The sequence below is a fragment of the Patagioenas fasciata genome, chromosome 4 (assembly GCF_037038585.1).
Source record: "Patagioenas fasciata isolate bPatFas1 chromosome 4, bPatFas1.hap1, whole genome shotgun sequence".
Classification (NCBI taxonomy): Eukaryota; Metazoa; Chordata; class Aves; order Columbiformes; family Columbidae; genus Patagioenas; species Patagioenas fasciata.
In genome coordinates, this window is record NC_092523.1 from 66,724,844 (window position 1) to 66,742,861 (window position 18,018).

General features: G+C 39.6%; 1 protein-coding gene across 1 annotated transcript; it reads right to left on the minus strand.

Moving 5' to 3' along the window:
* Positions 1–46: 46 nt before the first annotated feature.
* On the minus strand, positions 47–17,808 carry PLK4 (polo like kinase 4). Its single transcript, XM_065837867.2, has 16 exons — positions 17,628–17,808; positions 16,598–16,693; positions 15,729–15,824; positions 15,517–15,631; positions 11,819–12,842; positions 10,730–10,830; positions 9,018–9,394; positions 8,021–8,125; positions 7,533–7,635; positions 6,599–6,748; positions 5,504–5,634; positions 4,531–4,622; positions 4,018–4,159; positions 2,278–2,418; positions 1,258–1,364; positions 47–659 (listed from the first exon to the last, which is right to left on the minus strand). Exons 1-16 carry the CDS (start codon positions 17,655–17,657, stop codon positions 560–562), a joined length of 2,910 nt encoding a protein of 969 aa, XP_065693939.1. The 5' UTR covers positions 17,658–17,808; the 3' UTR covers positions 47–559.
* Between the last annotated feature and the right edge of the window lie 210 nt (positions 17,809–18,018).

The following is an 18,018-nucleotide window of genomic DNA, read 5'->3' on the forward strand; positions in this document are numbered from 1 at the left end:
GGTAATGGCCCTTAGCAAACCATCACTTGAACATGAAACAAATAAATAGATCTGGACAATTACCACTGCATTTATTTTTTTTTTTTTTTATAAAATGCTTGTGCAGGGAAGTTAAAAGCTGCTGCTACAAAAAAATAAAAAAGTTATAAAACATATACATATTTACATATATTACTCATAAGATGTAAAAATATAAGTTATTTACAATACAAACACTTTGACAGCACAGATGCATTTTCCTTGATTGTTGGCACTGAGTAAGCAGTGGGGGAAGACAAAAATACAACAAACTCAGATTATTTCAAAAACTTCATGTTATCTAGCACTAAGTTGCTCAAAGTTTTGCTTGAGCAAGTTTGTCCATCACTTTAAGGAAAAACATGTTTTGTGAGACACTTAAGCATATTGCTACACGTAAACAGAGCAGCCCTTCCCTTCCTCATTTTTTACCAGCTTTTGAAAGAGTTTCGGCATAAGCTGAGTAACATGAGTCGCTTTACTTGAAAGTCATTGAGTGAGTTTATTTAGCTCTCGTGTCCTGACACCTGCTTTGCTTTAATCAGTGGGGACCCGGTGGATTGGTAAACATCACAAGAATAGACGACAGACAGTGCAGCTTCTCCTTGATGTATTCTGGCAACTTATCATTTTCTCCATACCTAGAAAGGTAAACAAGCACACAAAATTCAGATGCTTAAAATGATTTATTTCTAAATGGTATAATAATTTTAGAACTTGTCCATAAATAGGCAAACCACTAAATCTAATAGATGTTAAGTATAACTAGACACATTAATTGGAGCTTGATGGCTTAAAGCCAGGCCCCTCTTTCCTATACATATTTAACCAAAAAAATGTGTTCCAGATTAGGAAAATATCAGAGCACTTGAGGTCTATGCATCAATGTTGATATGCTATCTCTCTAGTCCAGCATTATTAAAAAAAACAAGTATTAAAGCCTTACTTTTCTCCCCCTCCCTCTTTTAAATACTATACATGAATAGTGGCGGTACTCTGGAGACCAAGAAGTATATATGCATTCCCAGCTATTTTTTTTTTTTAATTAGTTATCCAGAGTTCAATCAAAGCTACAGGTGTTTCTCTGTGTTTATTTATTAGGCTAATCAACTGAGAAGTTAATGGAAAGCTAAGTTTTATTATTTACAAAACAAAATGAATAGCAGCTATGAAGTTTACCTTATATATAACAGTCTTGCACTTGACAGAAAACTTATTTTTATAGCAGTAATAGCTCACCTAGTTGTCTGGCCATCTGGAGACGTGTAAGTGATAGAAGAAACACCTGCTTGGGCTACCAGTTGGGATCCATCATTAAACTGAACCCATACTGCTCCACTGGTCAGCTAATGAGAGAAGTTGTGTTATGGTTATGGTTTGAGGACAAAAATACAAGGTTACATACCTAGAACTTTTTCTAATAATTCAAGCTGATAGTGTTCCAGAATTGCTGAAGTGATTTGGGGATCTAGGTCAGTTGTTCAAAGATAAAGGTTGCAAGTATAGTACTTTGGAGTAAGTAGTGTCATGCAGTCTCAACAATCAGACTTCCTAAGGTTTCAGATACTCACCTTTAGTTTTTTCCACGAGACTTAAAGTACCTTTGACTTAACCACTCCTAGAGAAGTTTTAAATAGGACCAAACATGAAATAGAAGGCCCATTTGTGAGAGTTCATAGCTATATACATTTTAAAGCTTTTATGTACAAAGCACACTTTTTCTGTTGGGACAGGAAGCTTACTTTATCCGGGTTGCAGAGAAGCACTTTCTAAATCTAAAGCTGATCCCACCAAAAGCAGAGGAAAATTTCACTGTAAGAAACCAGCTTTTCCTACTGTATAGGCAGATTAATTTGTCTCATACAGATCTGATACATTTATGGTAAAAACACTTTGTCATGATGCTTTTACATCAGTGAAAATACACAAGCTTAACAGCTTCATTTTTTACTAGAGTCAAATTTAAATGACAGAAAACATCCAGAGGCAATAAGAACCACAGGAAAATTGTGATAAGTGGAACCAAAATACTGAACTGTTATTTTGGTTTCTTCTATTCATATAATTCACCATGGTATTTATCAAAGATGCTTATTTGGAAGGATCCTTCCACATACTGATTTTCAGATTCAAATTAGCAAAGCACAACTGAATGTATTCCTCACAAATGAAGTTAAAGGTAATGACTTAAAAATATAGATGTTGAATTTAATATGAAAAAGAACAGACCTTCCTCTGTTATTAGTATTCATTTCTCACCTGAGAAGCCCAACCAACATTTTTCACAAAGACAGACTTTAGAAGTTGTGCTGAATTTGGGCTGCATTCTGTTTGATGAACAGAGGAGCACGTAGTTTCCGCAGCGTTAGTCACAAATGTAGACTTTTCGTATGATACCACCTAAAACACAGAAATGCACAGTATTAGCAGCCTTACTATTAATCCAACTGATTACGTACCAGCTATAGTGGTCAGTTACCACCTTTTTAAAATCCTTTCATATACACAGACAGATTTAGCCAGTATGCTTCATTTAACAGCATCGTGTTATAAAAACCCCACAGGATTTTGACTCTCAGTATCATGACGGTTTTTCTACTGCTTCCCAGTACTCACAAAGGAATTCCCTTCCCTAAGCAGACTTTTAATATTTTAAACCCCATTTTTCCTTATTTGACCATCAGAAAGCCCTGTCCATTTTCAGGAAAAACATTCAGCATATGTTAGATTATAAAACAGCCCCCTTTTAGATGACCACCTGGCCAATATTTTACAGAAATATGAACACTGCTATTAATTGGAAACTAGAATATTAAACTGTAATAGTTCTATAGCACATACAGATTCTGTATAGCTATAAGGAGACAAAAAGTGAAAAGTGAAGAACAAAGAATAACAGAGGATCAAACACTGAAGGCCTTTAGGACAATGCTACCACTACTGTCTAGGAGGAAATGTCTGCTTCTACTCAGATACCTCCTCCCATAGTCACAGAGATGACAGAGATGAGGTGGTGTGCTTAGCAGTGTTTAAGATTCAGGGTTCACTGAAAAGATGCAAGTCGGGGGGTGTCTCTGACATGGGAGAGCTTGGTCAGGAAAGAGATCAGGATCCAGATAATTACAGGAAACTGAAAGAAGAAACAAGCTGCACCTCAGGATACACAGATCTAGTTCAAGTATAAAGAAATTGACAAAACCAGACAAGAGTAACATGGAAAGGCAACCAGCAATTGTGTTATTTTGCTTAGAAATAAGTACTTCAGAAGAGAAAGCAAACAGTGAAAGTCTTACAAAGACCAAAGTGTTTGCTATATGGTAAACAAAAGAACGAGATTGAACCCTGAACCCTCAAGTTAGAACTTGGTGACCCATAATCTTAAGTCAGCATAGAAATCAATGCCAGTACTGAAGCCCGAAGGAATTCTTGTTGTTCACTTCAGTCTAGCAAAAAACTGGCACATTCTGCACTAAGGACACACGCTACACAATGAAAGACTAGAGGTGCAGACCCACATAAATTCAACAAAGTTAAGATGATACAAACTCAGTATGCAAGACCTCAACATAATTCAGTCAGCTGGGGAAGTTGTACCAGGGTTGAATCTTGGTGGGTCTCTAACATTCGGTTATTTCAGAACAGCAGTCTCAAGCGCTAATGCTCTTTGTGACTATCATTCAATACACAGGCCTGAGGGCACATCAGAGCTCTCCAAAACAAACTGAAGACTGTGCTGTGTAACATGAGTAAACAATTTTCAAACTATATTCCCAGGAGCCATTCCTGGGAAAGTTTTGGAGGATTTTAACTTTTCAGATGATCTTAAATCCAGGTACAAAAGTTAGTTGAAATGAAAGTTCACATTTCTAGTCAGTATGCTCATAAACAGTTAATAAAAGCATACATCCATACAAATATAGTTCAATCAGTTGAAATAAACCAGCAATATTTTAATTCCTACTGGAGCGCAGTTTCCACTCTGTGTTCTTGTGTACTTACAGGAGGAGTACAGTTTGGAGATTGGACTGGAGTAGAACTGGCAGCTACCATATTACTATCCAGTGCCATAACTTTTGAAGAGTTTGTGTTGTCCAGCGGTGGAGGTGCTAGAGCTTGTGGCGATTCAGTATTGCCAGGTTTTCTGGAAAAATAAGGAGAAAAAATGGGAAAAGATCTTTCCAAAAGGGACTAAAGAAAGAATAGAGAAAAAGTTGCTTTTTCTTCAGTTTACCATGGACTGTACAAAGCACTTAATGGCACTAGTCCTCTACAGATTTGTTTTTACACAGGCTAATTGTTTACCTGGTTTAGTCTAAATCCACATGTGTATTTTGTCTTTGTATCAAAGGAGGCTTTGCAGGTCCAAAGTAAGGTGTTCATACATGCTATCAAGTTTGTCTTGCTAATGACAATGAGCTTCTGTTAAGCAACCCTGGCTTCCGCAAACATTTCTGCATAAGTCTGCTTAGTGAGAGTATTCAAATGCTTAAGTATTCTCAAGTGAAATATTACCTTCCAACAATTATTGGAAAAAATGGAATGTTTTCATTCCTTTTTTCTTCTTCCAAAACAGCAGATTCCAGTGCAAGGCATATACGATGTCCCTGAAATGAGAAGGAGTTTTTAATAGAAGAAAAGTATAGAAGTTTTTAATAGAGAACAGTATAACTATTTCATACAAGTTTAGTGTGGCAGGTGAGCCTACACAAGGAAATGCTTTTTCAGTAGCACTGAATATCAATAATTGCACTCACGTGCCATGGAGGCGATTCAAAAAGCTACATATTACAGCTACATATTGCATCATAACTTCAGCACACCTGGAATTATGCTCTTAATAATCACATCTCCCACCCTTTCTTAGTACTAGATAGGGACTAAAAGACCCCTGAATTCTATTAACAGAAAACAACAGAACAGAAGGAAGACTGAATAGGAAATTTGTACGATATTTTTTACTGTTTCCTAAGTTCACAGACAAAAAAATTACTTGTGACTGCTAACTGTTTGACATGAAGCAAGAGAAGGAAAGCACAGCAGGCAGGCAAATTAAACACCTGTCAGGTGGTTTTTGTTGTTTTTGTTTCCTCGTTTGGGGTTGTGGTGTATGCATGGTTTGGTTTGTTTGTTGGGGAGGCACGTTTTGTTGTGTGTTTTGTGGGGTATTTTATTATTGTTACTTTTATTTTTTATTTTTGGTTTTCTTAACTTGTATAAAGCAGCTTCATCTGTTCTGTTTAATCCCTTCACCAGACAGGCAAACCTGCTTTACACACTATTAAGAATTTCTTCTGACAGTCTTCATTATGAGGAATTAATGTTACCTCAACATCAATATTTGCTCTTTCAAAAAAGCCTTTATCATGCCTTTTTATTAGTGTAATGAAAAATATGAAAAGGAACATCAGAATCACATCTGTGAAAGAGAAACTGAAATTTCAGCAGGTTGCTTTGCACTGGAAAAGGTATATATAATACAGCTTACTTCATTTGCATGATCCATATATACTTGTATTTCCTTCTTCAAACCTGCTTCGCTTTCTTCTTTCAACGTGAACGATTTCCCTGATTTTTCAATCACCCGAGTTATACCAGCTGTCTTGTGTATCTTTGCTCCTGTAAAAATGTAAAAATGTCTAGTCTGATCTATATAAAACACCAACATCTATGAAATACAGATTTCTGCCACTACATCTACTCTCAAGTGTATCTCACAGACTTAAGGATTACTGTAAGAACAAAACAGCTCCTATATCAGCTCTATGTCTGGCAGAAATAGAAAGCCACTTAAATTGGGACTGCGATGTTAACTGAATGCCCTCTGTGGGCAAAGATCACTACTTAAATGGGTTGAATAATGCATTTCTTACATATTTTAAGAACTACCATTCTAAACCTTAATCTGAGACAAAATAAACATCTCTAACAGTACTGCAAAAAAGTTGGTTAAGTAGCCTCTATAAGAGTTTGAATATGGTTTCTAAAAAGATGCCCATTCTTTCAATAGCAGTTCCATGCTGAATCACAGAACTGTTAGTTAAGTCTTTTTTCTGTCATAAATTCTATTGGGGTGTATCTATGCATGTGGCAGATAAAACTATTTGACAGTAGTCTACAGTAAGAGAACAATCATCAGTGCAGTTTAGTTTTTGAAGGGCAAGAAGCCAGCCAATTCCCTTCTCCAGTGAGCAGTCTTGGTAATACTATTACTTCACTTAACAATAGAAAGCTTGCAATACGGACACTCCTCTCACTAAGCAGATTAACTATCAAACACAAAGAAAAGCTCACAAATTAAAACAAGGTGTAGTTTAAGAACACTTTTGTAACATGTACTCCGCACAGAAGATATCAGTAAATAACTAATGAATAAAACTCATCTGCAAGTGCTAGAATAAAGACAGAGTGGGGTAGAATAAAGACAGAATGCTAATATTTTCTTCAACCTGAAGTGTTCATTGTTTAGTGTGCAGCAATATTTTAGTGCGGCTTTAATAACATGATACAATTACTTGCATAATCAAATAAATACATACCATACATAATACATACATAAACAAATAGATAAATGAATACATACCATCATAAAAACAAATTTCAACATCTGCAGTGGGTGAATTTTCCATCAACATGCACTTGGCATATCTTGTGTAGAATGTAACTTTGGGGGTTTTTGTTCTTACCAACTGCACAAACTTGGCTGCATACTGGTATTTTTTCCAGTACTTCTCTAAATAAATAAAGAAATAAAAAGTTCAACAACTTTGATCATCAGATTAAACACTGCACACCACCTTGGAGAGAAGTAATTTAAAATATGTGCTTGATAACTGAAGGTTGCGAGTAATATATTTAAGTGCTTTAAAGAAATATATTCAAAGAAGGTGACTTGTCTTTCCACCAACTTTTATAAAAGTGCACATCTTCAAGAGGTTCAATTAACATAATTAAGAACCTCAACAACATAGTGCTGCATATATCATTTAACTAGATATGACAGTCTCTCTGGCTTGCCGTCTTTATGCAAACCTGTCTTTAATCTCTAGTAGATCAGTCGGCTTGTCTCCTAAGAACTTGTAGTTAGCTTATATCTCTTCTTCAGTTGTCTACATTAAATACTGTGTCAATGCTTTCAAATACGTAGTTTTTGCCTTCTCCCTCAAGTTATGAGTATTAAGAAGCACAAAGTAAAGTTGCTGTTTTAAAAATGACTTGATAATGTTTCTTCCATTCATATTTAAACATAGGGATGAGAAGAAGATGAAAGCTTTAATTTTAGCACACTACACTGAAAAGGGATGACTCCTTATAATAATTAAAACCTGTGGATTTACACTTTCATGTGAAGTTTCAAAGTCCAGTTTCCAGTTAAACTGTAGCTTGAATCTTATTCCCAAATGAGTTTTGTCTTCACAGTTACCCAAAAAGTAGTGGCTAAAAGCTAAAAAGTCTCAAACAAGATTCACTTAAAAATCACATTAATAGTCATAATTTTAAATTGAACTCCAGATTACCTGGCAAGTTGTCAAAGTTATACACACAGATGTCTTCAGGAGGAGCAGGAGGTCTGTCATCAAGAAGGAAACCTCTTCCTTCATTTGGATGATAAACTGCAATCTACAAAAAGGGGGGTAGGGGAAAGCATTTACGGTTGTAATTCACTACAGCACTCCCTACATTTAACAGGTATGGAAATAAGTCACAGCTTAATTGTTTACCATAATTTACCATGAATGCTCTATTCTTAAGTAATTATTTAACAGCAGTAGTTTTTCAACAATTCCTCACCTATTCCAATAGCCAAGTCCAATTTTGCTCTGAAGTAACTGCTTTCTATTTGTGTAGCTGTACTACAGGGAGGGAGAAGGAGTCTACGCTTGTGCGTATGTAAATATTGCAAACAAACAAATAATCACTTCAATGAAAATTTTAAAAACCCCACTCTGAAAGAACAAAATACACTTAAGCCCTCTACACAACAACAAAGAAACTGAAAACATACCACATTTCCATCAGAAGATATTCTGAGAACTTCTTTCACAAGCTCTTGTGAATGGTGTTCTTTTAGAAACTCCATACACACTTCTCCAGTATCTAGAATGCTCACCTAAAATATATTAAATACAGGTTAGACAAAAAGACCTTTGCTTTCTGGCAAAATAAGATAGCGGCTTTTCATAAATGCTTAAAAAAAAGTTTCCTTCTTTCTCAAATGTGCTGCAAACTTATGAGTGCTTCTTGCAGTAAGTTTTGTTATTAGCGCTATGAAAATAAAACACTTCAACATAACTGAAGGCTATAAGCCTGGTCAGCGAGGGTGTGGCTTCCTAACTGACAAATCAAATGAAGACAGGTCAGCTCTATTTTAAATTTTCTTTTCCAAAAACCAGATTAGGGGGTGGGAGGAAACATGACAGGATGAGCGAGAAATGGAACAAAAGGCAAAAGGGTGATACCAGGAACAAAACAACCAAAAAATTTGTATTATCAGCAAGGATTAATGGAATTTGTTTCGCTTTCCCACCACAAGACAGGGAAAAAGCAGCAACACAGGAACAACATTCAAGTTTTTACGTGAGAGTAAGACTATTTTCATTTCAAATCCAGTTATTTATCTAATCTGTAAAAGTGTTTCACATGTTTGACACAGTTAAAATCCTAATGTTGAAAGCATAAATGTAACTTGTACAGCTAAGCAGTAGAGATGTTTTTAACTGCAGGAAGCATATATACATTTACCATTTGTTAGGTCTCTCTACAGTTTCTTTGCTTGTAAACTAAAAAGCAATACTATGTCACTATGTGCAGGAAGTGACCACGAGGTTGCAGTATTCCATATACAGAAACTAAGGTGCATCTTACTAATAAAACTTTAAATCAAATTATTATAGATTAAGTTTTATAAAAACAAATGGTTCTGGTTTACCAAGTGAGTTTTAAGAGATATTCACACTACATTTAATACTTAAATTGTTTCTGTTTTAAGAACCGCTACATACCACCGCATTTTTTGTTTTTTGCCTAAGCGGTTTTAGCCTTTGAGCGTTGAGAGGCGATACTGTACTTCGCAGTGTAGGCTTCTGTTGTACTGGTGGTTCTTTGCCCCATGTTTGGTTTTGTTCTGAAGGTGACCAAAAGCCACATGTTGAAGAAGATGGTTGAATTTTCTCAGATTTGCAGAGAACTCCAGGGACATATTTCTTCGGGTTTCTCTGGTTTAAAGAATGTGGACAGTCAACAGATGTATCATGATTCCTTATATCTTTTAAGGTGTTCCACGCATTTCTTGATGCATCTTGCTGCACATCCAGATGATACCGAAAACCTCCATGTGCATTACTGTTGCCAGTTAGGTCTGCAGGTGGTCTCAGCTGAACTGAAAGCATCATAAAGGTACATTGTAGATTCAAAGATTGTTCAAACAAATACTTAAACAAGAATTAGTTGAAAAACAGTTTACTTGACATTCAGATAGCCACCAGTACCTATTATAGGTTCACTTAAGTTTCAGGTTAGCTAACTATTTTTTTAACATCAGAGGTCTTAGTACTCTAAGTGTCAAATGCGCACTCCAAAACCCTTGTTTGATTTCCAGTCACTTGTTAAAAGATGAAAAAACCCCTATTTTTATATTAAAACTTCCTATAACTGCTTCCCTAGTTTTGATATTTAAGCCCTTGATCAACTTTCACCTCACCCAGACAAGTAATACACTCCTCCTGCCATGTTGTAGAACAGTTGAGAAGGGACCAAAAATTAAATAGGATTATTCAGACCATATGTCATATGATTCCAATTCCCTGTAGACAGGAAGGAGTCCAGTAATATCAAAATGAAAAAGGCCAGAATGGATTTGTGATTTAGTTTTGTGATTGAATTACATTATTCATAAATGATGTAATATGATGCACGACAAAGAACACCTCCTTACATTCTGTGTCTTTTGTCCTTTCCTCCACCCCTCCTTCTGCAGCCTTATTATCTTTCTCATTCACTGAGGTCTCATTTTCTCTTCAGGTGTACTTGCACAACTAAATTAACAGTTAGTTAATGAGTTTTTGAGTCAGCTGCCAATCTTCTGTCATATATTTATACTTACACATTTCAGGTCTCAACTGCATAACTAATGCCAGGTTCTAGAATTGTTTTCCTCTCCTCCCCTCCCCCCCCCTTTTTTTATATACTAAAAGAAGAGAATGACCTCATTTTAAGTATTTAGTTTCTTCACTCTTATGAAGGCAGTTACATACAGCTCGTTATACCAACCCAACAACTCAAGAGTAACACTAACTGCAAAATCTTCTGAAATTAATTCCTGCCTCAGGAAACAAAAAATGTTACAGCTTAGAGAGAGAACAAAATGTTTTCGATGGGCTATTTCTTGCATAAGAATGATTCTACAGGTTATTGATGCTGGAAATCATTCTGCCTCTTTCAATATCCGTGTCCATTTTTTGCAGCAACAAGTCAGTTTAGGGTCTACCATGCTTTTCATTCAGAAAAAGAGTCTGTCTGCAGTAGCCTCTGTTAACATCCAATTGGTGCTATTTAGGATGCCAGCACTATACTCTGGTATCACAGTTACTTGGCCATCCAGATATCTCTTCTGTCACAAGTTTAAATAAATAAAAGATAGAACAAACACAGAAACAGTTAAAAGCCACTACTCCAACTTGAGTGCAAAAATATCCACAGCTGATTAGTAACACACCATTTGTTTGCATGCTTCCAAGCCACTGCTGCATTGTTTCAGCCTGGGACTTCTGCTCAAACAAACCAACCTGAGGCTTCACTGGGCAAAGATAATTTGAGCTGCAAAATAGAAGTTACACATTTAATCAAGATGACATCAAAGACACTTGCACAACAAAAGTTATAGTGTTGCAGCTGCAGACACCATAATACTTTTAGAACATTTAAGAAACTCAGGTGGCATTTGCAGCTTGAGAAAGCATAGAACATGCTGCTTCTTTCGTGGGGAATGTTCACTGGGTGAAGCATAAAAAAATCCAAACCACTGTTTCCAAATGGAATTAAAAGTTATTAGCAATTTTTAGTACAAATTTAAGCCTGTTCACACTCACTAGTAGACTCTTGAAAGTAACGTAGAGGAACAAAAAGCCACTGATAATGCTGCTGGCAGTGGCTGTTCTTACATCTAGTTCTTAATTCACAGAGAAGACACAGAGACAACAACTGTGACCTCAGTGGATCTCACTCGGCATAACAAATATGCAGCTGAAATATTTAGGCAATCTTATCACCTAAAATAATTTGAGCTTACATAAAATATGGTAAATCCCCAAAACTAGGTTTCACCAGCTTTTTAGACAACGACATACATGTAGTCACAGGTGAACTCAAGCTGTTCTATAATCCCCATATTCAGGACTAAAGAATACACCCAACAGTTACTGCAGAATCACTGCTCTGTTGTAAATTCACACTGAGCTACTGCGAGGTTATCCATCGCTGGAGCCTGCACCTGTCTGTACTTGCTTTTTATGAGGATCACTACTACTTTGGCATTGGCAAGGATTCAGTTATAACAAAACAAAAAACAAAAACAAACAAAACCACACCACAGAATATAAGCACCTAATTTAGGTCTTAGAACCTTGCATTTAAGATTGCTGTGCAGGCTAACTATAGTTGTAAGAGGCTCTCCTATAATTGAGCATTTTAAAAAAGTACTTTAAGAGATAAGAGAGTGACTTACCACAGCTTAGTTACAGGAAAAGGCATGCATTCAACATAAAAGGCAGCTCTAAATTTTATCTTAACAAAAACTGATTCTTACTGTGGTTGATCTTTTACAGGTGGAGATATTTGCCCTTCAAACGAACCAGAGCTACTTGAAGTCTTCTCCTTAAATATTTCTCCTATATCAGTATAGCTGTTTGCAGGTGAAAAGCATTCTGTATTTTCCCTTGTTCCTACTCTAGGCTTAGAAAGCAGTTCCATAGAGTGACATCTCTCAACAATATTCGCTATGCCTTGAGCCTGACTATGAGATGTGCCAGACCTATCTGAAGAGTGGGCTCTTCGGAGGTAGCGTGAATGTGGTCTCTCTTCAGCAAGTTGCACGGTTCTTCCCCTGCCGATTTCTTTTCCTTGAATTCCCCACTGATGAAAAGAACCACTTTCATCTACAGATGAAGTATTACTGGAACTTTTGTTTTTAGGAAAAAAAGTTATTTTATTTGGAAGTGGTTGTCCAACTAATAGCTTCTTCTTTTCCTTCAAACAGCCACTGGTACTGATGCTGGAAGATCCCGTGAAGGTTGTCGAGATGGTAGCATTTCCACTGTCCATGGAATCTTCTGAAGTTCCCAAATCTTTGCTCCGTGCAGAGCTACATCTGGACATAAAAGGATGATCCAACACTGATGAAAGACTCAAACGATCTGCTGGATTTTTGCGAAGTAACCTATGTATAAGGTCTTGCGCCTCTCTTGATAAAAAGGTTGGCATTTCATAATCTGCTAACACGACTTTATTCAATGTGTTCTTGACCGTGTCTGTGTCAAAAGGTGGCTTTCCAATAAGAAGAGTGTAAAACATACAGCCCAAAGACCACACATCAGATTCAAGTCCATGTGGACTCCTTGTGGCTATCTCTGGAGAAATGTAATTTGGAGTTCCACACATGGTGTAATGTTTTTCATGAGGCATTTTCAGCTGAGTTGCTAGTCCAAAATCTGCAATCTTGACATTCATATCGCTGGTGAGTAAGATATTAGAAAGGGTGAGGTCCCGGTGCAGTATTCCATGAGAATGAAGATACAGCATACCCGTGATAATTTGATGCAAGAAGTGTCGGGCTGTCAAAACACAAAACCAGATGTTTTAGTCATATAATTGAAATCATAGGTGTCAAAATAACAGGTTTTTGAAGTCTTTAATGGGTCTTTGCGTTTTAATTTTTTTTTTTTTTTTAAAATAATGAGGATAAGGATGTTTAAGTATCATGCTACTGACACTGAAACCAACTTTCTGCTTTTTGCTTTAAGCCAGGGGTGTCAAACTCATTTTCACCGGGGCCACATCAGGAGTAATAACTACTCCTACATTTAGACAGTCCTAAAATTACATTTGGCCCTTTGAAGGCAACCACGAGGCTAATGTGGCACCCAGCAGAAATGAGTTTGACACCCCTGCTTTAGGCAATATGTTGTGACTTTTCTAAGATAGTTGATAAAAAAGTGTAATACAGTAATCAGATTTGTTTATTTACTACCAAAACAATGTAAACAGGACTAGAGATATTTTCAGTTGGCCTAAAATATTTTAAATAAAGTTCTTAAGAATTTTAAAAGTTAAGCTGCTCCACACTTTAAGAAACAGCAAATACACAAAATCAACCAGCTTTACCACTATATGCAGATTATAGAATACAGGAAACAATTTGGATTATATTTGTTTTATCATTAGCAAACTGGGAAGGCTAACAGTATTTCAATTTCTCAAACTTCTAAAATCATGATACTGGGATAGTCTATTACATTTGATATTCAGGGAATATTCAAGAGTTCTAGCTTATAGCAGGATTGACAAAGCCTCATCCAGACTGAAAAAAGTACCATTTATTACGATGTTGCAATTACAGAAATTTTAAGAATTATTATTTTCAGAGCAAACAATTTACAATGTTACTTTTTCTTTTAGCAGATGGCAAAGACTGATGAGTAACAAACATCAGTAGAAACCACTCCTCAAAGGAAGAGACTTCTTTATCCAGGTCAGTGATTTATCAGCTTTTAGAACCAAGGTACCATCAGACAAACTATTTTTGCTGGAGCAGAGCTGAATTAAACAGACAATGCCTGTAAAGCGGTACCCCTTCAGTCTAGTCCTGTGATCTGGGCTCCAAAAAAAAAAAATCCACGTATATAGTAGTTTCACAGATTGGAAACGGACAGAGAAGCAATTCAACTGGAAGAACTGTGCGAGAGATGACCAGCATGGTAATTCTGGAAGCAGTAGGGGCAATAACCACTGAATCCAGATCAGCTGAAACCAGAACAGCTTGTTTGGCTGTGCCCTCAAACATCATACACAGCAGCTTGCTCCGCTGTCTTCTTTTTAATTGCACTGTTCTGGATAGGCTTTCAATGTTCTAACTGAAATCCCCTCACTCTCAACTGTAAGAAACATTAGTAGATTCAGAAGTGATTTTTTTTTTTTTTCAAAGTTATTTTCTCAAACTACTATTCAAAAGAGTAATATAGCAAATTTTATGGTTTAGAGTTACTCTTACAATGAGCTTTCAAGGAAAGACAGGTTTTCCAGTGTTTTCCATAAGAAATGGAGCAAAAACCATAGCAGAATTTCTCCTTAGTTGCCAGTCCTTCAAAAATGCTTGCTGGATTGTCAAACTGGACATTTCCTTGCTAACTCAGCCCCTAAGTAACACAGTTACCTGCATCATTTTCATTTCTACACACAGCTTGATACAGAGTAAATACGTCCAATGGTACCACATAAGGCCAACTGTAACCTGGAAGACTTTCTAACTGGTGACATGTAATACAGGAGCACTGAGGTGAAGAGGTACAACACAAAGAAGGCAAATCTGTGAATGTGAAGTTGCCAGTTTTCCTCTGTGAAACTTCTCAGTCTTGACCTATCCTTCAACATAATTTTATGTACAAAGGTAAGCTTTACCTTCTATATACCTCTGCCTTCTAAGAACACTGTCTGGTTTTTTTTAAACCCCAAACAGCACAAATTGCTGTAAAATGGCATGAACAGAAACAAAAGTATACAGAAATTCAAGTGAATGTGTGTAATAGAGGGAGGTTCTCCTCCCCCTCTACCCTGCCCTGGTGAGGTTGCATCTGGAGTACTGTGTCCAGTTCTGGGCTCCCCAGTTTAAGGACAGGGAATTAGTGGAGGGAGGTCCAGCAGAGGCTACAAAGAGGATTAGGGGTCTGGAGCATCTTTTTTATGAAGAAAGACAGAGAGCTGGGTCTGCTCAGCCTGGAGAAGAGAAAGCTGAGAGGGGATCTCATCAATGTTTATAAATATCTCAAGGGTAGATGTCAGGAGGATGGGACCAGACCCTTCAGTGGTGCCCAATGATAGGATGAGGGGCAATGGGCACAGACTGAAGCACAGGAGGTTCCATCTGAATATGAGGAGAAACTTCTTTCTTTTGAGGGTGCCAGAGCCCTGGAACAGGCTGCCCAGAGAGGTTGTGGAGTCTCCTTCTGTGGAGACATTCAAGACCCACCTGGACACATTCCTGAGTGATCTGCTCTGGTGGACCTGGTTTAGTGGGTGGGTTGGACTGGATGATCTCCAGAGGTCCCTTCCAACCCCAACCATTCTGATAGCAATTTATCTCTAGTGTATCCCTTATAAGAAGAATTTAAGCTACACAGGTTCAAAGTAATGGCAGTTTTAAATATCCTTTCACTAGAATTAAATAGGTATTGAATAATCCAAAACATTAATGCAAAGAGAGCTCCACAGGGGGATAAAAATAAATCTCACCTTCTTCTTCTGAAAAGGGTTTCTTTCTGTTCTTTATGTATCTGCTCATTTCACCATTGTGACACATCTCAAGTATCAAGTAGACATAGTTGCTATCCTCAAAATAGTTATAGAGCTAGAACATAAAACAAGTGAAAAAAAATTAAAATACATTTTGTAGACTACACAGTAAGTCATATATACAGTCCTCTCTACTAAAACACGATTCTTACCTCAATTATAGATGGATGCTTTAGCTGACAATGTATTTTCACCTCATTTTGAACCCTCTGTACCATCCCAACTTTGTGCATGGCTTTTTTGTCTATCTGAAAACAGATCACAGAATATTTTTCGAGCACTGCAACACTGATTACACACGTTAGTTTCAAGTGAACTAGAAGTGTTAGATTTTTCAATGCATGTTTGCCTGAAAACTTCTAAACATGAACAACCTTTCATGTAGTTTAGCCTACTATATGCTTTGAATGAACAAGTATTTTAGATACCTCCACAAATAAACAGAGGAAAACACAACTGTCTGAAAGTAGACAACTGTTAACATTTTCCATACTAACACTAATAACAAAGTTTTCTGAAATACACAGAGAAACCTAATTCTGATTTTACTAGGCAGATACGTTAAATATGGTTAATATTAAAAAGCTGGCTAAGTAAAAGTACTCTAGATTGCAAGTACATCTGGCAACACACCTGTGAGGTGTGAGTTCCCTTCACAGAGTTTGTCCTGGCAGTGAGGGAAATTTTTGAAGGCACATTTTCCAGGACCTCTCCAGCCACATGGAATCTGTAGTGTTTCTGGCCACAAATTTCTGAATTAGAATTATAGGGCTGATTGTCCACCCTATAGTGATTATTTGAGCTTAAGTTTTTTAAATAGCAATGTAAGCGTTTCTATTAATTATCAACACAGTCTTTTTGGTTGTACTGGATGATTCAGGATCAATTCCTAACCTAAATATCGGTTATATACGATCAATAAATCCAGGCATAAATGCCCAATGTCATAACCACAACCTGTTGCAACTTGCCCTTGTTCAGTCTCTTGGGAGACACAGACTTCCTTGGCTGGCTGCCTTACCATTTTGATGGCCACTTCCAGACCGGTTTTCAGGGATACTGCTCTGTAGACCCCTGCGAAGGAGCCCTTCCCCAGGAGGTTCCCCACCTTGAAATCCTGCAATACAAACAAATAACCACTGTCAGCCCCAGCCCAAGCTTTAGAGCCTCCCTTCCTATGCAGAGCACCCCTCAAGAGATGGATGCCCCACAACCTCGATGCCAGAGCAAACCGTCAGAGGTGCCCGGGTGGTACCTGGACAGCGGTCTCCGGGACACCGCGCCGGTCCGCGGCAGAGCCGCGCAGCAACCCCTGCGGCATCGTCCTCCCCGCACGGCGGCCAGCTCCTACTGGCATTGGTGCTGCCCGGGTCGCCAAGCGCGGCCGCCTTCCCGCCGCCGCTCCCGCGGGACGAGGACACCCGCCCCTGGCTCCCGCTGCTATGGCAGCGGCTGGAGAGCGACCGCCGCCCGCCCCACAAACACACAGCGCCTGGGGCTTTACACAGCCCGGCTGCGCGGCAGCTCCCGCGGCCTCAGACGGACCAGCTGCCGCTCGCACGGGAGCGCAGGGACACAGGGGGCCGCGGGGCGGAGCGCTCCGCGCAAGGTGCGCACCGGCGGAGCTGCCGGTCTGCCGCCCGGGTTCATCGCCCGGGGCGCTCCGCCCGGGTGGGGAAACGCGGCTTCACCGCTCGGCCTGGGGGCAGGTGGCGGGCGAGGCTGCCGGGCCGACATTTACAACCGAGCCCCTACGCTCGCTCCGCCAGCGACCCCATCAGGCAGGAGCACGGGGCGCGGCGGGCCCACCCCGCCACAGCCCGCCGGGCGGTGACCGGGGGCAGCCCCGGCACGGGGAAGAGGTGGAGGTGCGGGCGGGCCTGGGAGGAGCCGCGCTCGGCGCCACGCCGGTCAACTCCCACAAACAAGCCACCAGGGAGAGGAACGAATCCTTTCCCGGCCTCTCCTCGCTGCCGGCCCCGGTCCCCAACAAACTAGTGGGGCGGCCCCGGCCGGGTCCGCGGGTAGCAGTAAGGGGCTGGGCTCCGCACCTCTATTTTCTCGCCGATGCAGGTCGCCATGGCGCCGGCCGCTCTCCCCGGATCTCACTATGGGCTCTCCTCAGGATCTCGGCCGCGGGTCCCCATCACGGCGCCCTCCGCCGCCCGCCCCGGCCCAGGCCTGTTCGTTCCTGGGCCCGGCGGCCGCTCCCCTCCCCCGCCGCCTCCATTTTGAAAAATCGCGCCGTTACACTCCCCGCCCCGCCCCCAGGTCGAGGCTGCGTCTGACGCAATCGCGTCACGCAGCGGCGCCCGCGGGGCCGCGGTCGGGCGGCAGGTAGCGCGCATGCGCGGGGCGTCGCGTGCCTACTGGCAGCCGTTATGGCGCGTGCGCTGTGGGGGTTGTGGCACTGGCGGGCGGGGGCCTCTCAGTGGCCCGTGT